Source organism: Hyla sarda, chromosome 4 (genome assembly GCF_029499605.1).
Source record: "Hyla sarda isolate aHylSar1 chromosome 4, aHylSar1.hap1, whole genome shotgun sequence".
Lineage (NCBI taxonomy): Eukaryota > Metazoa > Chordata > Amphibia > Anura > Hylidae > Hyla > Hyla sarda.
The window spans coordinates 222,715,960-222,738,195 of NC_079192.1; the positions used below are offsets into that span (position 1 = coordinate 222,715,960).

The following is a 22,236-nucleotide window of genomic DNA, read 5'->3' on the forward strand; positions in this document are numbered from 1 at the left end:
GATAAATAGATATGAGATAAATAGATATGTGATAGATAAATAAATAAATATGAGGTAAATAGATATGAGATAGATAAATAAATATGAGATAAATAGATATGAGATGGATAAATAGATATGAGATAAATAGATATGTGATAGATAGATAAATAAATAAATATGAGATAAATAGATATGTGATAGATAAATAAATAAATATGAGATAAATAGATATGTGATAGATAAATAAATATGAGGTAAATAGATATGTGATAGATATGACAGATTAATAGATATTAGACATATATGAGATAGAAAGACATGATACATATATAATAGATACATGAAATAGATATGATAGATAGCAGTATATTTGAGTGTGCCAGTGACGCACGTCCTCCCCCCTCTGTCACCACAGGGATCGGCTCCTCTCATACACAAGAGCTGCTGACCTAAGGCGAGAACACCTATGAAACCTCTATGTGACGTCAACAATCAGCTGCTGCAGGTCATGTGACTGGAGCTCCGCCCCTCCAGTTTGACAGCGCTGCTCCTCAGTGTGGTCGCTCAGATCCCGTGCTCAGCCTCCCGCTCTCCATCTCCCGGTGTGAGCGCAGTTACCTGAGTGGTGAAACATGTCCAAAGTGTCCGGAAAGTAAGCCGTTAGGCTCCGGCGCTGAAGGCCACCTTCCTGGGCGGCGGCTCCACACCTATGTGCTGGCCATCCATCCCGTGTGCAGCCTGACTTGAGCGGCCTCAGCGGTAGCAGCAGGTAGCCCGGCAGCCGCTGGCCATCGTCCACCTATGTCCCGTAAAGCAAGCGACAATGTGGAATACACACTGCGGAGCCTGAGTAACCTGATGGGGGAGAAGAAGCGGAGGAAACATGACGAGGGAGCCGGGGAGCGGAGCCTTATCGCCGCCGACTCGTGCGCCAGCATCAACAGCCAGGCGAGCTCGGCTGCCGCCGCGTCCTCCGCGGCCGGTGAGGACCTGGAGCGGGCGGCCCGCAGGCAGTTCCAGCAGGATGTCACCCCGGCATTCGTCTACGTGGTGTCCGTCTTCTCTGCCCTGGGAGGCTTCCTCTTCGGCTATGACACCGGGGTGGTGTCCGGGGCCATGCTGCTGCTCAAGAAGGACATGAACCTGTCGGCGCTGTGGCAGGAGCTGCTGGTGTCCAGCACGGTGGGGGCGGCCGCGCTGTCTGCACTGGCAGGCGGGGTGCTCAATGGCATGGTGGGGCGCAGACCGTGCATCCTCCTGGCCAGCCTGTTCTTCACTGCCGGGGCCGTGCTGCTGGCCGCTGCCGGGGACAAGGAGACGCTGCTCGGTGGTCGTGTGGTCGTGGGGCTGGGGATCGGTGAGTCCTTCCTAACCAGTGCAGCCGGGCACCGAGCGGGAGCAGGATGATGGGGCTGATGGACAGGAGCTGGAGGATAGGAGGGTGCCGATACCTACTTTATAGGGGCTAGAGTGTTATACAAGGATAGGAGGGTACTGATTCCTCCAGTACAGAGGATAGAGTGTTATACAAGGATAGGAGGGTGCCGATACCTCCACTACAGAGGATAGAGTGTTATACTAGGATAGGAGGGTGCCGATACATCCACTACAGAGGATAGAGTGTTACACTAGGATAGGAGGGTGCCGATACCTCCACTACAGAGGATAGTGTTATACAAGGATAGGAGGGTGCCGATACCTCCACTACAGAGGATAGAGTGTTATACTAGGATAGGAGGGTGCCGATACCTCCACTACAGAGGATAGAGTGTTATACTAGGATAGGAGGGTGCCGATACCTCCACTACAGAGGATAGAGTGTTATACTAGGATAGGAGGGTGCCGATACATCCACTTCAGAGGATAGAGTGTTATACTAGGATAGGAGGGTGCCGATACCTCCACTACAGAGGATAGTGTTATACAAGGATAGGAGGGTGCCGATACCTCCACTACAGAGGATAGAGTGTTATACTAGGATAGGAGGGTGCCGATACCTCCACTACAGAGGATAGTGTTATACAAGGATAGGAGGGTGCCGATACCTCCACTACAGAGGATAGAGTGTTATACTAGGATAGGAGGGTGCCGATACCTCCACTACAGAGGATAGTGTTATACGAGGATAGGAGGGTGCCGATACCTACTTTATAGGGGCTAGAGCGTTATACAAGGATAGGAGGGTCCCGATACATCCACTTCAGAGGATAGAGTGTTATACAAGGATAGGAGGGTGCCGATACCTCCACTACAGAGGATAGAGTGTTATACTAGGATGGGAGGGTGCAGATACCTTCACTACAGAAGATAGTGTTATACGAGGATAGGAGGGTGCCGATACCTCTACAGGGGATAGAAAGAGTACCAGATAAGATTGTCATATAAGAACCGGAGGGATGATAGAAGGGTGCGGATACCAGCACTACAGGGGATAGAAATAGTTCCAGATAAGAGTATCATATGAGAGCTGGAAGAATAATAGGAGGATGCATATACCAGCACTCCAGGTATAAACCACAAATAGAGAAACAGAATATGGCCACACATAAACAAATTGCGCAATGACCTTATTGCCTCTCAGCATAATTTTAAATGCTAAGAGATTGCTAGTATACCTTTTCATCAAAATGTGCAAGCCTACATCCCAGGTGAAGGCCACCTGATAACACTGAAACTAACTAAACTAACATCGGAACGTTGTAGCGCTGGGCGGTGACCACTGCAGACAGGGGAAGAATGACCCAGTGTCCAGGCAGTCCCACTGCTGCCCGACCAAGCCCCTGGGTCACACCACCCCACAGACAAAGAAATTAGATCCTAGTACAAGTTGTGGATGTGCAGCCATGTTCTGTTTCTCTACATGTGAGTTACATTTGTAGTCTGTCCCCTTTTTTCATTTTATTTTTCCATAGCCAGCATCCACTCCACCCATTCAGCCCAGGCATTTTTAGGGTCTATTCACACATACAGTATTCTGCGCAGATTTGATGTGCAGGATTTCAAGCTGTGTTCAGTCAATCAGCGCAGAATATTGTACGTGTGAATAGACCCTTAATCGGCAGGAGACTGCATGAGGGTTTCCTCCTCTGGCAGGGAGCACGTGGCAGGTGTTCACACTGGTGTGGTGCTCTGCTGTGGCTTTGTTGCTTTGTGGTGTGGCCCAAGGCCGGGGTCTTGGTAAGGGAGCAGAGGGGCTGCCTGGTCAATGGGTCATTTCCCCTGTGGGCTTGGTGTCGCTTTGTTGGTTTTCCACCTGGAGCTACACCAGTGTTTAGGGACCCACTCTTATCATGTGGCCTTGACGTGGCTTGCACATTTTGATGAAAAGGTACACTAACAACTTGTTGGTTTTTGAAATGATGCTGAGAAGCAAGTAGCTCATTGTACAAGTTGTGGATGTGCGTCCATGTTGTGTTTCTTTATATGTGAATTACTACAGGTATAAAGGTTATAGGAAGTGTACCAGATAACAGTATAAGATCATTCGCTCGTGCTGTTTATTAATGAATAGTCAGTGCGAGACAGTCCCGCCAGACATTACTGGCTTACCTTGTGGTGTTTTGTCTTTCCCCAGAATGCATTGCTAAATCCTTGTTACAATTGGCTTAATTTTATGCTAACTAGTGAGATAGTGCTGCTTTACAGTGAATGTATGAAATCTTGACGGGGCCAGACCACTTGATTTTATGGGGCTCATATGACCCTTAGGACGGACATTTCCCCACCCCTGACCAATGGGTTTGAACAGCCAGAATCAGACTCCTCTCCAATCCTGGCCAATGCCAGATGACTATGGCTGCAGTACACCAGCTGGCTGGCATCTACCAGATCTGGAGCGGACTCAACTTTTGAGCCCACTTCATATTTCACCAGCACACAGCTGTTTTTAGCATATGTTACTGTATCTGTTTTTTTCCCATAAAACATGTGTTAAACGGTCAGCAGTAATGTAGTGTGAACCTAGCCTAAGTCTTTGTATTTTGTCCACTGTGGTTAGTTGAGTCAGGTTATTTTCAGGTGCCAAGTGTTTAAAGCAACAGTAGAGGTTTTGTAGAAAGATTTTGTAGTTGCTAGGAGACAAGGTGACTTCCAATACCCTGCTTTCCAGTGCTGCCATGTTATCAGCAGGACCTGAAGCTAGGTCCTCCTCATTCATGTCTCTTGTATTGCATATATATATTTTCTTTGTATATTTTTTTTTAATTATAGCTGAATCCACAGAAAGTAGCATCACAAATTGGGAAATCTTTCAACTCCTGGGCACAGTATGCTCTACATTTACTACGCTGGTGCTTTGTAGTGAGGGCAAGGCACTGAACATGTATGACACGGGAGTTGTGCTCTAACCGCAACAAGTGTTAGTCAGTTGTAGGTTCTAGCTAACAGTCTCGGGTAAGCAATGACTGCTAAGCTGGCCGCTTAACCCCTCAGAACCCATGGTTAGTGGTGGGAGTGATAAAACAATAAAGGCATTCAGAAAGCTAGTTTTTTTTTTTTTTACCGATTTGGCCTGGGAGTGATTAAAAAATAAACAAAACACCTTACTCCCATGCCGCTGCCAGTATCACTGAGCTCCAGTTCCTGCTGTGCAACTCTTTTAGGTTCAGGGACACAAACCGCACACCAGGAACTGTAGCACCGTCATACCGGCAGGAGTGAGGAAAGTCATTTTTAAAATCAACCTCTCCCTACAGTGGTCCCTCAAGTTACAATATTAATTGGTTCTGGGATGACCATTGTATGTTGAGACCAGAACTCTATGGAAACCTGGTAATTGGTTCTAAAGTCCCAAAAATAGGAAAAATGAGAATTAAAGAAAAATAAGTAGATAACTAATATAGATAAAGCAAATCCTTACATATAAAAGTAAGAAAGATCTGCTGGGAGCTGTAAATCACTGTCTATGTCAGTGTTTTCCAAGCAGGGAGCCTCCACATGTTGCAAAACTACAACTCCCAGCATGCCGGGACAGCCATGCTGGGAGTTGTAGTTTTGCAACAGCTGGGGGCACCCTGCTTGGGAAACACTGGTCTATGTAGAGGACAGGAGCTTCTTCAGGGTCCTGTACAGAACACGCAATGTCCCAAAAAAAAGGAAAATGGAGCCGCCCTCACCTGGCATCCAAAGGAGCAGGTAACCCTGGTACAGGTAAAGTGTACAGAACATTTAATACCTCTCTGTACTGTAGGGGGCGCTACCAGACATCAGTCAGTGCATACGCTTCAGTAATACAGGTGTTTTACCAGTAAGTTGCACATTCTGATGTCAGTTCTCTTGGCCATTGACAAGTTTCACAGCTCTGGACTGCCTTTGTCCAGATTTTCATTGTATGTTGAGTCTGGTTTCAACTTACAATGGTCCAGAAAAGACCATTGTATTTTGAAACTATTGTATGTTGAGGCCATTGTAAGTCACTGTATATGATTAAATCTAAAACCAACCCCTTCATATGGTGTTTCTGCCATAGGTTAGAGGTATCCTTCAGCTTACAATTAAAAAAAGGGGATGTGGAAGTATACTGTAGCATACTGCAGTGGGCCGTATTCATTTCCGTGGCCTGACAACGTGACCTAGTATTTAAGCTTTGGCCACTTTCCGCTAGGATATGCTAATTTGATGGGACACAATATCAGAGCAGACTACACTATTGTGTCCCATCAAAGTAGCTGATAATAGTGGGAAGTGGCCCGAACGGAATCACCAAAGTCTTTTTGAGCCATTGAAGGGAATGGGGCTACCTGCAGTACGCTACAGTATAGGTCAACATCATTTTGTCTTTTGAAGAGATGCCAATGGAATTTACTGAAGAACCGTAATATGTAGATAAGTCTAGAATTACTGATGTTAGTCTTCTGGCATAAGTGCCATATTTATTTGAGATTTTTTGGGCTATTGATGGGCAAATCCTCAGGATAGGCTGTCAATATTAGATCCTTGGGGGTCCCACTCTTGGCACCCCTGTATTCAGGTGATTAAAGAAGCTGCAACACTGGATGGTTTACATGGCACAGCCCTATAACTTTGTGTTGTTGCTGTGCCTGGTACTGTACCTCTCTGCATCTCATTTCCATTCATATGAACTGAAGTACCAGGCATGGCCAACTCAAAATGTGCAGTGCTCTGTTTGGTAAAGTGGGAGGGGGAGCATTTCCCCAACGTCTATTTATTTCTATAGCTATGTCAATTGTTGTTTTGGTATAGTACAGTCTAGCCTGCCTTATGGACCTATCTTTCTCAGAGTAGCAGTTAAATGGTAGTAACTTTTTAACCCCTTAAAGGGTACTCCGGTGGGAAACAAATTATTTAAAATCAACTGGTGCCAGAAAGTTAAACAGATTTGTAAATTACATCTATTTAAAAATCTTAATCCTTCCAGTACTTATCAGCTGCTGTATGCTCCACAGTAATTTTTTATTTTAGAATTTTTTTTTTCTGTCTGACCACAGTGCTCTCTGCTGGCACCTTTGTCCATATCAGGAACTGTCCAGAGTACAAGCAAATTCCCATAGCAAACCTCTCCTGCTCTGGACAGTTCCTGATACTGACAGAGGTGTCAGCAGAAAACACTGTGGTGAGACTGGAGAGAATTCCTGGAAGAAATACAACTTCCTCTGTAGCATAAAGCATCTGATTACTACTGGAAGGATTAAGATTTTAAAATTAAAGTCATTTTTCAGATCTGTTTAACTTTCTGGGACCAGTTGATTTAAAAAAAAAATTAGTTTTCCACTGGAGTACCCTTTTAAGGACAATAGACGTAAATGTACATCTTGGTGGACACTTACAGCAGCGATCGCTTCATGTACTTTGGGTCCCAGCTGCTATCAGCAACCAGGGACCCGCCAATAATGGCGGACATCAGTTAATGCCCAACATTAACCCTTTTAGATGCCGTAATCAATACTACCCACAGTATCTGAAGCATAATGGGGGCGTCGTCAAACTCATCGGACGACCTGTGGTGTAATCGTAGGGGTCCCCCTCACCTGCCTCCTTTTGTTCTGCTGCAGTCTTCTTCTCTGGCATGCCTTTTGGCAGACCAGGAAAGAAGATAACAGATAGTATTGATCATTGCTATGCTTATGCATAGCACTGAACAGTATTAGCAATGAAGTGTTTGTGAAAATACATACATTTTTAAAAAATGTAAAAATTTTTTTATGTGAATGAGCTTTATCCCAGCATGTGTAAATGTCCAAATTATTAAATAGGGATGCACCAAAATTTCGTCCGCCGAAAATGCCCCTTTCGGCATTTTCAGCTGATGGAACTCTGGGCTGAAAATTTCAGTGGGGGTGGCCTAACCCCTAAATGACACAGGGCGTACAGGTATGCTCTGGGCGCCAGGGACTTAGTGCACTAGGATGTGCCTGTATGCCCCGAGTCCCGCTGCGGCTATGACATGAGTGTAGGCGCTGCGCTTGCATCATAGACCATGGGTCCCGGCTGCTTTCAGCAGCCAGGGACCCGCTGTTAATGCCGGACATCAGCGATCGCGCTGATGTCCGGCATTAACCCCTCAGATGCCGTGATCATTATTGATCACGACATCTGTGGTGGTTTCGGTGGCTGATCTGATCGCCCACAGATAAGCTAAAATGGTTGCTGAAGGTCCCCTCACCTGTCTCCTGCTGCCAGCATGGCGTCTTCTTCTCTGGTCTGCCATCGAGCAGACCAGAGAAGTAGATCACAGATAATGTTGATCAGTGCTCTGCATATGCATAGCACTGATCTGTATCGGCAGTCTAAAGATTGCATTATATAGTCTAGGACAGTGTTTCGCTCCCAGCCTTTGGCTGTCCGGGCATGCTGTGAGTTGTAGTTTTGAAACCGCTGGAGGCACCCTGGTTGGGAAACACTGGTCTAGGACTTATAAAAGTGTAACAAAAAAAAGTTAAAATAAGTTTTAATAAAAGTGAATAAGCTTGCAAAAAAAACCAAAAAAAAAAAAAAAAAAATTAAGTGTAAAACATTTAAATAAATCATATTTGGTATCACTGTGTGCATAAATGTCTGGTTCATAAAAACATTGTTAATGATCCTATATGGTGAATGGCATAAACATGAAAAAAACTAAGTCCAAAAATATAGATATTTATCAGAAAAAATTAAAGGACCCAGCCCATTTTCACCTTAAGGACCCGGCCATTTTTTGAACATCTGACCACTGTCACTTTAAGCATTAACCCCTTAAGGACTCAGGGTTTTTCCGTTTTTGCACTTTCGTTTTTTCCTCCTTACCTTTAAAAATCATAACCCTTTAAATTTTCCACCTAAAAATCCATATTATGGCTTATTTTTTGCGTCGCCAATTCTACTTTGCAGTGACATTAGTCATTTTACCCAAAAATGCACTGCGAAACGGAAGAATAAATCATTGTGTGGCAAAATCGAAAAACAAACTCCATTTTGTAACTTTTGGGGGCTTCCGTTTCTACGCAGTGCATATTTCGGTAAAAATTACACCTTATCATTATTCTGTAGGTCCATACGGTTAAAATGATACCCTACTTATATAGGTTTGATTTTGTCGCACTTCTGGAAAAAATCATAACTACATGCAGGAAAATTTATACGTTTAAAAATGTCATCTTCTGACCCCTACAACTTTTTTATTTTTCCACGTACAAGGCGGTATGAGGACTCATTTTTGCGCCGTGATCTGAAGTTTTTATCGGTATGATTTTTGTTTTAATCGGACTTTTTGATCACTTTTTATTCATTTTTTTAATCGTATAAAAAGTGACCAAAATACGCTTTTTTGGACTTTGGAATTTTTTTGCGCGTACGCCATTGACCGTGCGGTTTAATTAATGATATATTTTTATAGTTCGGACATTTACGTACGCGGCGATACCACATATGTTTATTTATTTTTTTTTTACACTGTTTTATTTTTTTTATGGGAAAAGGGGGTGATTCAAACTTTTATTAGGGAAGGGGTTAAATGACCTTTATTAACACTTTTTTTTACATTTTTTTTTTGCAGTGTTATAGCTCCCATAGGGACCTATAACACTGCACACACTGATCTCCTATGCTGATCACTGGCGTGTATTAACACGCCTGTGATCAGCATTATCGGCACTTGACTGCTCCTGCCTGGATCTCAGGCACGGAGCAGTCATTCGTCGATCGGACACCGAGGAGGCAGGTAAGGGCCCTCCCGGTGTCCGGTCAGCTGTTCGGGAAGCCGCAATTTCACCGCGGCGGTCCCGAACAGCCCGACTGAGCAGCCGGGTCAGTTTCACTTTAGAAGCGGCGGTCAGCTTTGACCGCCGCTTCTAAAGGGTTAATACCGCACATCGCCGCGATCGGCGATGTGTGGTATTAGCCGCGGGTCCCGGCCGTTGATGAGCGCCGGGACCGACGCGATATGATGCAGGATCGCGGCGCGATCCCGCTTCATATCGCGGGAGCCGACGCAGGACGTAAATATACATCCTGTGTCGTTAAGGGGTTAATAACTCTGGGATACTTTTACTTTTCATTCTGATTCTGAGATTGTTTTTTCGTGACATATTCTACTTTGTTAGTGGTAAATTTTTACAGACAATTGAATCATTTCTTGGTGAAAAATTCCAAAATTTCATGAAAAATAGAAAATTTTGAATTTTCTAACTTTGAAGCTCTCTGCTTGTAAGGAAAACAGACATTCCAAATAAATTATATTTTGTTTCACATATACAATGTATAGTTTATGTTTGCATTATAAAGTTGACATGTTTATACGTTTGGACGACATCAGAGGGCTTCAAAGTTCAGCAGCAATTTTCCAATTTTTTACAAAATTTTCAAAATCAGAATTTTTCAGGGACCAGTTCCGTTTTGAAGTGGATTTGAAGGTCTTTCTTATTTAAAAAAAATACCCCATAAATGACCCTATTATAAAAACTGCACCCCTCAAAGTATTCAAAATGACATTCAGAAAGTTTGTTAACCCTTTAGATGTTTCACAGGAATAGCAGCAAAGTGAAGGAGAAAATTCAAAATCTGCATTTTTAACACTTGCATGTTCTTGTAGACCCAGTTTTTGAATTTTTCCAAGGGGTAATAGGAGAAAAAATTTGGAACCCAATTTCTCTAGAGTAAGGAAATATCTATGTGTATGTCAAGTGTTCGGCGGGTGCAGTAGAGGGCTCAGAAGGGAAGGAGCGACAATGGGATTTTGGAGAGTGAATTTTGCTGAAATGGATTTTGGGGGGCATGTCACATTTAGGAAGCCCCTATGGTGCCAGAACAGCAAAAAATACCCACATGGCATACTATTTTGGAAACTACACCCCTCAAGGAACTCAACAAGGGGTACAGTGAGCCTTAACACCCCACAGGTGTTTGACCACTTTTAGTGAAAGTTGGATGTGTAAATGAAGAAAACATTTTTTTTCACTAAAATGCATTTTTTTCGCCCAAAATTTTAAATTTTTACAAGGGGTAATAGGAGAAAATGACCCCCAACATTTGTAAACCCATTTCTTCTGAGTATGGAAATACCCCATGTGTGGACGTCAAGGGCTCTGCTGACGCACTACAATGCTCAGAAGAGAGAGAGCGCCATGGAGCTTTTTGAAAGAGAATTTGTTTGGAATGGAAGTCGGGGGCCATGTGCGTTTACAAAGCCCCCCGTGGTGCCAGAACAGTGGACCCCCCCCCACATCTGACCCCATTTTGGAAATCACACCCCTCACAGAATTTAATAAGGGGTGCAGTGAGTATTTATACCCCACTGGTGTTTGACAGATCTTTGGAACAGTGAGCTGTGCAAATGAAAAATAAAATTTTAAATTTTCACGGATCACTGTCCGTCAGACACCTGTGGGGCGTAAATGCTCACAGTACCCCTTATTACATTACGTGAGGGGTGTAGTTTCCAAAATGGGGTCACATGTGGGGGGGGGGCATTGTTCTGGCACTATTGGGGGCTTTATAAACACATGTGGCCTTCAATTCCAGACAAATTTTCTCTTCAAAATCCCATTGGCGCTCCTTCTCTTCTGAGCATTGTAGTTCGTCCGCAGAGCACTTTACATCCATAAATGGGGTATTTTCTTAGAAGAAATGGGGTTACAAATTTTGCGGGGCTTTTTTCCTATTATCCCTTGTGAAAATGAAAAATTTTGGGTAACACCAGCATTTTTGTGAAATTATTATTTTTTTTTTTCCATTTTCCCATTCAACTTTAATGAAAATTCGTTTAACACCTTTGGGGTGTTAAGGCTCACTATACCCCTTGTTACGTTCCGTGAGGGGTGTAGTTTCCAAAATGGGGTCACATCTGGGTATTTATTTATTTTTTTGCATTTATGTCAGAACCAATAGCAGGGATAGGAGGGGTGGCACCCCTGCCACCTCACTCCTATCCCTTCAGGGGGATCGTGGGTGAAATGGACAACCGTGATCCCCCTTATATTCGGGGTCACCATAGACCCCTATGACCTGGAATCGGCGCAAATCGCAGGTGTGAATTCACCGGTGATTTGCGCCGATCGCCGACATGTGGGGGTTTGATGACCTTGGGCATTTGCGCAGTGTGCCTGCTGATTGATATCAGCAGTCATCCTGGTCTGGTCCCCGCCCGGCACGCGACGGGGACCGAAATTCCCACGGGCATACAGGTACGCCCTAGGTCCTTAAGTACCAGGGAGCGAAGGCGTACAAGGCGGGGCAATGCATTTTCAGTTTCTGTTTTCGGCCAAGCACAGCCTGAATTTTCAGTTTCGGACCAAAATTTTCTTTTCAGTGCATCCCTACTATTAAAATATAATGTGTATAATCCTTTATGGTGAATGGCATAAATATAAATAAATAAAGTCCATAATTGCTGCTTTATGATCCCATTACATCCCAGGATTTAAAAAAAATAAAATAAAAAACCACATATATGCAAAAGTGTTACCAATAAAAACTACACATCATGGCACAAAAATATAAGCCCTAATACAGCCATATACGAAAAAATGTGATTTTTTTAAGTAAATCACTAATAGAAAAGCATGTAAACATGGGTTTCATTTTAATCATATTGACCTACAGAATAAACATGTCAGTTTTACAATAGAAGTACACTGCGTGAAAACCCTCCAAAAGTTGCAAACTTGCTGTTTTCTTTTCAATTTCCCCACAAAAAAATATATATATATATATTTTTGTTGTGCCTTACATTTTAGGGTAAAAAGAAAAAGGTGTAAAACAAAGTACAATTGGACACGCAAAAAACAAGTCATATAGGTCTGTAGGTGGAAAAAGAGTTATGGCGAGAAGGAAAAAATGAAAATGCAATAATGAAGCTGGCTGTGTCCTTTAAAGGGGTACTCTGCCCCTGGACATCTTATCTCCTATCCAAAGGATAGGGGTAAGATGTCTGATCATGGGGTCCAGCCAATGGGTCCCACTGCGATCTCTGAGCGGCACCCCGGCGTTCGTGCGGCCATGGTCGGGACACCACGCCCCCTCCATTCATGTCTGTGGTCGGTCATCACTCCCCCTCCCATAGACATGAATGGAGGGGGCGTGGCATGACATCACGGCTACCCAAACCCAGCGTTCTGAACATAAATATTCAGAATTGGGGGTGTCATACGGAGATCCCGGAGGGACCCATTGGACGTACCCTCAGCGATCAGACATCTTATATCAATCCTTTGGATAGGGGATAAGATGTCCAGGGGCAGCATACCCCTTTAAGAGGTTGGGGACACTGCAGGTTTTGGCCTTGTGGACACAGCTGATTTTATTACTTTTGCATTTTCATTTTTCCCTTCTTGCCTTCTAAGAGACCCTTTCATTTTTTCCATCCATAAACCCATATGAAAGTATTTTTTTTGGGGGGGGAGAATAACAAATTTTTTTCACCATAAAATTTTTATTGAAACAATGAACATTTGTGGGGTTAATTTAAAAAAACAAAACACAGTTTCACAACTTTTTTTGGGGGGGAGGAGGGGGGTGTTAGTTTTTAAGCAATACACACTGACATGTTATGTTCATTCTGTAGATCATTTCTACTGGGGTGTGGAAATTTAAATAAATAAATAAATAAATAAAAAATACTTACCCAAGGGACTAAAACAGGAGCACAATCTACTTGTCCCGCATGACAATCCACTTGTCTGGGCCAATTTTATTTTTGCACTCTTGTTTTTTTTTCCTCCTCGCCCAATAATAACCGTAACTTTTATTTATTACTTATTTACTACTTACAGATCCATATGAGGGCTTGTTTTTTGCAGGACCGATTGTACTTTGTAATGACACCTTTTATTTACACCACTTACCTTGTGGTCAGGCGAACATGTTATTTTGATACTTTAGGTCGGCCTGAATACAGCAATACCACATTTGTATAGTTTCCGTCACGTTTGCGAATTTTTAATTATTATTTTTTTAATTGTCAGTATCTGACCCCAGTAATTTTTTTTCTCTCCGTATACCAGGGTGTATGAGGGCTTATTTTTTGCGCCACAATCTGTTGTTTGTATCAGTACCATTTTGGTATCGATCTGACTTTTTAGTAGCTTTTGACTTTTTTCTGGGATGTTATAAAAAATTGCAATTCTGGGGTTTGGTATTCAAATTTTTTAAGTTTATGTTATTTTTACCGTGCGGGATATATAATGTAATATTTTAATAGATCGGACAATTATGCACACACCAATATCAAATATGTGCATTTTATTATGTTTACATGGTGTGTGTGTGTATATATAGGAAAGGAGGGTGATTTTAACTTTTAATATGGAAGGGGTTAATGTGGGTCTTTTGAACTTTTATTAAACTTTTTTTTTGACACTTAGGGGACTTTTAGGAGGAATCATTCACATGTTCCTATAGACACTGCTGTCAGCCACATGCCAGCTATCAGAGGCGGCCCCCAGCTACTGAAAGAAGTAAAATTGTCAGGAACTGTCCAGAGTAGAAGCAAATCCCCATAGAAAACCTACCCTGCTCTGGACAGTTATTGACATGGACAGAGATGTCATCAGAGAGCACTGTGGCTAGATAGAAAAGAAATTCAGAAAGAAAAGAACTTCCTCTGAAGCATACAACAGCTGATAAGTACTGGAAGGATTAAGATTTTTTTTTAAATAGAAGTCATTTAGAAATCTTTTTAACTTTCTGGCACCAGTTGTTTTGAAAAAAATGTTTTTTTGGCTGGAGTACCTCTTTAATAGCCGGTTGGTCCCGGCTCAAAATGTTGAGTGATCATAGTCTATATAAATTTGTAGAGGGTATGCTGTTGTGTGTCTGACAAGTGTTAACTGAGCATACCGGCTGTGCTTCCTTAGTCTTATAGATGCTGCTTGGTTATTTGGTTGTATCGGTGATCCTTTTGCAGAGATTATGTCTGCTTCTTATACATCACATAAACATTTCCAGGTTCTTTATAAATAAAAGGACATGCAGACTGTTTTACTGTGTGGAAATTGCTGAGCTTTGATCTTATGAAGGAAAGCATGTGACTGTCGGTCATGTTGGTGTACGATGGAGGAAGTATGTGGCTGTAGTTGTTGCAAGGTCTAGATTTAGGTCAGGGTGAATTTTGTTTAAAAAGCACAGACCGATAAATGAAAGGTACCATGTTCCTCCTTGTCCTCAAAGCAATGTAACAACATCAGCAGTTTTTGGAATGTAAATTACATTTCTTTTAGGGTGTATTCCCACGTACAGTATCCTGTGCATATTTTATGCACAAAATTTAAAGGGGTACTCTACTGGCCAGCATTCGGAAGAAAATGTTCCAAACGCTGTTTTCGCGCTGTGGGGGTCGGCCACGCCCCCTCATAACATGGTGACCACCGTCATGCCCCTGCCATAGGCTTGCATTAAAGTAACGTGGCCAACCCCTGCAGCGCAAAAACAGCCTCGGAACATTTACTTCCGAACACTGGCCAGTAGAGTACCCCTTTAAATTCTGTGCATAAAATATGCACAGGATACTGTACGTGCGGATACACCCTAAAAGAAATTTATTTTACATTCCAAAAACTAGTGATGTTGTTACATTGCTTTGAGGGCAAGGAGGAACATGGCACCTTTCATTTATCGGTCTGTGCAGATTTGATGCTGCAGAGTTCAGTGTAAATTAAAGGACTGAACACCACTTGAAATCTGCAGCTTTAAATCCTATGCATCAAATACAGTATGTGCAGGATACTATACGTGTGAATAGACCCTCAGGGCAGGGTCACACTGCCTGGTTACTTGGAGATCCATTTGTGGCCATTGTTACAGTAGAGCTATGATTCCTCTGAAATATCACAGCCTTTTAGATTGCATTATATGCCATTGTACAGAGAAAAGCTGTGTTCTCATATTGTCCATGGTACGTGCAGTATGAAATTAATGACAGCGGGAATGTGGAATTCCTATCCCCCGACGCCTGGGACATGCAGGTCCGGGTGCCGGGCAGGTGAATTTTTCCGGCCCTTAGCCCTGCTTCGGGCAAGCAGGGCCAGACCTGACAAGCGCAGCGGCGCTCAGCAGCCTGTATGGAGAGGGCTCCCGATTCCTGCCCGCTCCATACTCTGTAGCCCCCGGCTGTTCTCAGTAGCCAGGGGCCGCTGCTAATAGCCAGCATGCAGCAATCACCACTGCTGGCTATCAACCCTTTAGATCGCCACTGTCAAAGCTGGACCAGGCTCTATCAATGGATCAATGGAGTTCAATAGAACTCTATTCATCTGTATGAGGAATCTAATGATTCCTCCTAAAAGTCTAATAAAGTGTAAAAAAAAAAAATTATAAAAGTTTAAAAGACACACATTAACCCCTTCCATGTTAAAAGTTCACATCACCCCCTTCTCCTATATAAAAACATGTAAAGATAATAAAAATAAACATATTTGGTATCGCTGCGTGCGTAATTGTATGAACTATTAAAATATAACATTATGTATCCTGTACAGTAAATTACGTAAATGTAAAAAAATAAATAAATAAATAAATAAATACTAAACCACAGAATTGCATTTTTTAGAATATCACAGAAAAAAAGTTAAAAGCGATTAAAACGTCAGATCAATACCAAAATGGTACCGATACAAAAAACAAATGGCACAAAAAAATGAGCCCTCATACAGCCTGGTATGCGGAGAGAAAAAAAAAATCTACAGGGGTCAAAAAATGGCAATTAAAAAATGTTTTTCACTGGCGTACCCCTTTAAACTGAATTATGTTGAAGTGCTTTACATTTTTTCAGTCGGTGTATGAAATGCCACTCTTAATAAACCTCCCCTGTGTGGTTACCTGCTCATCTGAAAGCTCTTACAGTTTGAGGACTCGTAGAGACAATTTTTTAGTTTGATTTATCTGCTTGCCTGATATTTTTTAGTTGAATGAAGATCGCTTGTAGCAGTTTGCTGGGGTCTGTGTTCTTTTGTACTTTTTAGAGAACTTTGTTTATTAAGTACGGTAAGTTTATTTGCACAGCTACTACTTACTGCATATCTAGTCTGTGTCCTGTCATTGTTTTCTTTTTAGGTTCTGATGTTACGTAACGTTATTCTTGGTTCCTGCTGATGCTATTTTCACATCTCATTTGTGTCAGATGTTTATACATTAAAATCTACACAAATGAATACTGTAATGTTCCCAGGGGGTTTAAAAGGTAGAAATATACCCAAGAGAGTCCTTTTGGTACATGATTCACAGGTGTATTTAGTTTGTGATGGTACCAAATAGATAGTCTGTTAACTTGAAAAAAAAGTGTAAACATAAACAATTACTAAAAGAATACAAAATATTTCTCAAAGTCCTGAAATATGTAGCTACCTATGTTATCAGTTTGAGACAGACTGCTCTTTAAAAAGAAATGTAATAGAAATACAGTCTGTTCAGTTCTGGTCTCTGACTTTAGTTCCAGAACAATGTCTACCTGCTTGTTCTTACGTATAATGTTACAATGTTGTTTATTTTTATTTGGATACTGTTTCTGTATTGATTTTACAAGTTTTTTTCTTTGCAATTTCTTCTGTTGTTGCTGTTGGCGGGGGGTTCACACTATGTTTGTATTGTACAGGTGACGGAGGAGGTTGGGAGGAGCAAAAACCATCCACTCAAGTACCCCATCCGGATCCGTCCGGAACCCCATTTGACTCCAGTCGGCTCATTGAAATTAATGGGGTTCCGTCTGGATCCGGCTGGGGTACGGGAGTGGCGGGTTTTCGGCTCGTTTTTGCTCCATGTATGGTTCTCTAACCGGACCTAAAACCATGGTATACCGCGTTTTAGGTCTGGTGGGAAAACCATATACGGGGCAAAAATGAGCCGACCGGAGTAAGCACATGTCATGCTAAACAACATAATGCTCACCAGCAGTGGAAGGGCACACCATGTCACCAAATACATCAATAAAATTCAAGGGATGGTGGGAACAAGAATACCAAAATAGAAAAGGGGTTTGTATTACAATAAGATTCTCTTAAATAATAATTAATAATTGAGGTAAGCATTATATTGCAATACAGTTATAAATATGTTGCAAAGCACCTCTCCATCGTATCCAGAGGCCTTGTAATAAATCCACCAGCTGCATTGAGTACCATCTACAAAACACATGCCGTGACCTGGTTTTTATTTGAAGGAAAATGTTCTTAAAGGGGTACTCCGGTGAAAACCTTTTTTCTTTTAAATCAACTGGTGGCAGAAAGTTAAACATATTTGTAAATTACTTCTATTAAAAAATCTTAATCCTTCCTGTACTTATTAGCTGCTGAATACTACAGAGGAAATTCTTTTCTTTTTGGAATGCTCTCTGATGACATCACGAGCACAGTTCTCTCTGCTGATGTTATAATGATGTTATTTATTGTTGTCCTTAGTGGGATTTGAACCCAAGTCCCCAGCACTGCAAGGCAGCACTGAGCCACCATGCTGCCCTTAGCATACATCTGCTATGCATGGTTGCTAAAATGGACAGAGATGTCAGCAGAGAGCACTGTGTTCGTGATGTCATCAGTGTTCTAAAAAGAAAGGAATTTCCTCTGTAGCATTCAGCAGCTAATAAGTACTGGAAGGATTAAGATTTTTTTAATAGAAGTAATTTACAAATATTTTTAACTTTCTGCCACCAGTTGATTTAAAAGAAAAAATGGTTTTCACCGGAGTACCCCTTTAACCCCTTAAGGACCAAGGACGTACCGGTACGTCCTTGGTCCTGCTCTTCTGATATAACGCGGGGTTACACAGTAACCCCGCGTCATATCACGGCGGGCCCGGCGTCATAGTGAAGCCGGGACCCGCCTCTAATAGCGCGCAGCGCCGATCGCGGCGCTGCGCGCTATTAACCCTTTAGCCGCGCGCTCAGAGCTGAGCCGCGCAGCTAAAAGTGAAAGTGAAAGTTCCCGGCTAGCTCAGTCGGGCTGTTCGGGATAGCCGCGGCTAATCGCGGCATCCCGAACAGCTGACAGGACAGCAGGAGGGCCCCTTCCTGCCTCCTCGCTGTCCGATCGCCGAATGACTGCTCAGTGCCTGAGATCCAGGCCTGAGCAGTCATGCGGCAGAATCGTTGATCACTGGTTTCTTATGAGAAACCAGTGATCAACATAGAAGATCAGTGTGTGCAGTGTTATAGGTCCCTATGGGACCTATAACACTGCAAAAAAAAAGTGAATAAAGATCATTTAACTCCTCCCCTATTAAAAGTTTGAATCACCCCCCTTTTCCAATAATAAAAAAAACACAGTGTAAATAAAAATAAAAATAAACATATATGGTATCACGGCGTGCGTAAATGTCCGAACTATAAAAATATATCATTAATTAAACCGCTCGGTCAATGGCGTGCGCGCAAAAAAATTCCAAAGTCCAAAATAGTGCATTTTTGGTCACTTTTTATATCATTTAAAAATGAATAAAAAGCGATCAATAAGTCATATCAATGCAAAAATGGTACCGTTAAAAACTTCAGATCACGGCGCAAAAAATGAGCCCTCATACCCCCCCATACACGGAAAAATAAAAAAGTTATAGGGGTCAGAAGATGACAATTTTAAACGTATTAATTTTCCTGCATGTAGTTATGATTTTTTCCAGAAGTCTGACAAAATCAAACCTATATAAGTAGGGTATCATTTTAATCGTATGGACCTACAGAATAAATATCAGGTGTCATTTTTACCGAAAAATGTACTACGTAGAAACGGAAGCCCCCAAAACTTACAAAACAGCGTTTTTTTTTCAATTTTGTCGCACAATGATTTTTTTTCCCGCTTCACCGTAGATTTTTGGGCAAAATGACTGATGTCATTACAAAGTAGAATTGGTGGCGCAAAAAATAAGCCATCATATGGATTTTTAGGTGCAAATTTGAAAGAGTTATGATTTTTTAATGGCAAGGAGCAAAAAACGAAAATGGAAAAACCCCCGGTCCTTAAGGGTTAAAAGGGGTTATCCAGGAATAGAAAATCAGAGCTAATTTCTTTCAAAAATCGCTCCCGAATGTCTCCAGGTTGGGTGGGGTTCACCAGCTTGGTTCCATTGAAGTGAATAGAGCCAATGTGTAAATACCACACACAACCTGAGGACAGAAGAAGCTTTGTTTTGCTTTTTTTTTTTTTTTTTTTTTTACATAAAATGACTTTAATCCAATTACCGTATATACTCGAGTATAGGCCGAGTTTTTCAGCACGATTTTTCGTGCTGAAAACACCCCCCTCGGCTTATACTCGAGTGAACTCCCCCACCCGCAGTGGTCTTCAACCTGCGGACCTCCAGAGGTTTCAAAACTACAACTCCCAGCAAGCCCGGGCAGCCATCGGCTGTCCGGGCTTGCTGGGAGTTGTAGTTTTGAAACCTCCGGAGGTCCGCAGGTTGAAGACCACTGCGGCCTTCAACATCATCCAGCCCCCTCTCACCCCCTTTAGTTCTGAGTACTCACCTCCGCTCGGCGCTGGTCCGGTCCTGCAGGGCTGTCCGGTAAGGAGGTGGTCCGGTGAGGAGGTGGTCCGGGCTGCTATCTTCACCGGGGAGGCCTCTTCTAAGCGCTTCGGGCCCGGCCTCAGAATAGTCACGTTGCCTTGACAACGACGCAGATACGTCGTTGTTAAGGCAACGGCTCTATTCCGGGCCGGAAGCGCGGAGAAGAGGCGCCCCCGGTGAAGATAGCAGCCCGGACCACCTCCTCACCGGACCACCTCCTTACCGGACAGCCCTGCAGGACCGGACCAGCGCCGAGCGGAGGTGAGTACTCAGAACTAAAGGGGGTGAGAGGGGGCTGGATGATGTTGAAGGCCGCAGTGGTCTTCAACCTGCGGACCTCCGGAGGTTTCAAAACTACAACTCCCAGCAAGCCCGGACAGCCGATGGCTGCCCGGGCTTGCTGGGAGTTGTAGTTTTGAAACCTCTGGAGGTCCGCATGTTGAAGGCCGCAGTGGTCTTCAACCTGCGGACCTCCGGAGGTTTCAAAACTACAACTCCCAGCAAGCCCGGACAGCCGATGGCTGCCCGGGCTTGCTGGGAGTTGTAGTTTTGAAACCTCTGGAGGTCCGCAGGTTGAAGACCACTGAGGGCGAATGATGAGAAGAGGATGATGAAGGGGGGGGGGGGGGATGATGAAGGGGGGTGGGGATGATGAAGGGGGGGGTGTGGGATGATTACAAGGGGATGATGAAGGGGGGATGTGTGGGATGATAAGGGGATGTGTGGGATGATGACAAGGGGATGATGAAGGGGGGATGTGTGGGATGATGACAAGGGGATGATGAAGGGGGGATGTGTGGGATAAGGGGATGTGTGGGATGATGACAAGGGGATGATGAAGGGGGGATGTGTGGGATGATGACAAGGGGATGATGAGGATGTTAATGACGGGTCTGGATGATGACAGGGGGGGATGAGGTATTTCCCACCCTAGGCTTATACTCGAGTCAATAACTTTTCCTGGGATTTTGGGTTGAAATTAGGGGTCTCGGCTTATACTCGGGTCGGCTTATACTCGAGTATATACGGTATATAATAAAACCATGTATCAGAAACACCTATGGACAATCACTCAATATCGAGGAAATTAATAATGATACAATATATCACATCAGTAATTTAACCCTTTAGGATTACAGGTATCAAGATTGATCATCCAAAGGCCTTACAGTCCCTCCCCACCCCTGACATGGGTGGTTACCTTCTCAGTGGCATAAACTGCTAATGAGTTTGTGGATCATGACAATTGATAAAGTGCCTTAAAGCAGCAGAAAGATTACAGACATCAGAATGTTTTCTGTTGTATAGCTGTTCTAACACCCTAACCTTGAAGTGTAACCAACATACAGTATTATTGCACACAGTACAACAAATAACACAAATCACTATATCTGTGTTACAATTCAAGGATCTCCATATTGGAAACATTTTGATGTTGTACGAATTACTGAAATTTTGACAGGGTAGAGCAAAATGAGATGTACACCGCTGAGCTCCCTACCGGTAGAATCCCAAATGTTGCAATAAAGTTCCTCTTGATTGTCGTACAGTTATCATACTTGGTGAAATCATATGTTCTCTTATGGAAACAATTTGGTAGACACCTATGAGTATTTCAGCCAATGTTGCATCTCCTGTGAGTACAGGAAAGTATTTGACAATCTTGCGTACATGAATAAAATGAGAATTATAAGGACAATACTAATGTTGGTTTACAAGACTGGTTTTTCTGCTGTACCATTTGAGTGGATGTATTCCATTTTTTGGTATTTATAATGTTAAAATGCCCTGTGCAAATACAAAATGCTTCCGTTAAGAGTCTGTTATTGAGAAGGTAACCAGCAATGTCAGGGTTGGGGAGGTTCACAAATGTTTGAGGGAATGTGACTTTTGGATTATCAGTCTTAATACTCGTAATCCTAAAGGGTTAAACTACAGATTTATATCTCTATTGAGATTGATTGTCCACAGGCATTTCTGACACATATTTTAATGGTATTTTTGTGATTTCATGTTTATCTCCAGTTCTTTTTCTTTAGTTTTTATACCATGCATTTTTATACCATGCATTTTGGTATTCAATGCAGTTGCAATATTCAGTGCAGGCATCTAAATATGATGGTAAGGTGCTTTATAATATATATTTTTTCAGATAGTATTGCAATATAATATTATGCAGTATGTAATACAGATCCCTTTTTATTCTGGTATAGTTATGGATCAGTTCCCATCGCCCTTTGCATTTCAGTTACATGGTTCACCCTCCCACTATAAGTGGGCATACTGTTTTTTAGCATACGTGAAACAGTTTGTTAGCCTTGAGAGAGTACGTATACA

At 42.7% G+C, this 22,236-nt stretch overlaps 1 protein-coding gene across 1 annotated transcript in view; it reads left to right on the forward strand.

Moving 5' to 3' along the window:
- The first annotated feature begins 507 nt into the window (after positions 1-507).
- The window catches only part of SLC2A13 (solute carrier family 2 member 13), a 253,164-nt gene continuing 231,435 nt past the window's right edge, over positions 508-22,236 (forward strand). Inside the window, exon 1 of the mRNA XM_056573657.1 lies at positions 508-1,339. Within this exon, the coding sequence (XP_056429632.1) occupies positions 784-1,339 (556 nt within the window). The 5' untranslated portion in view covers positions 508-783. The remainder of the gene's footprint in view (positions 1,340-22,236) is intronic.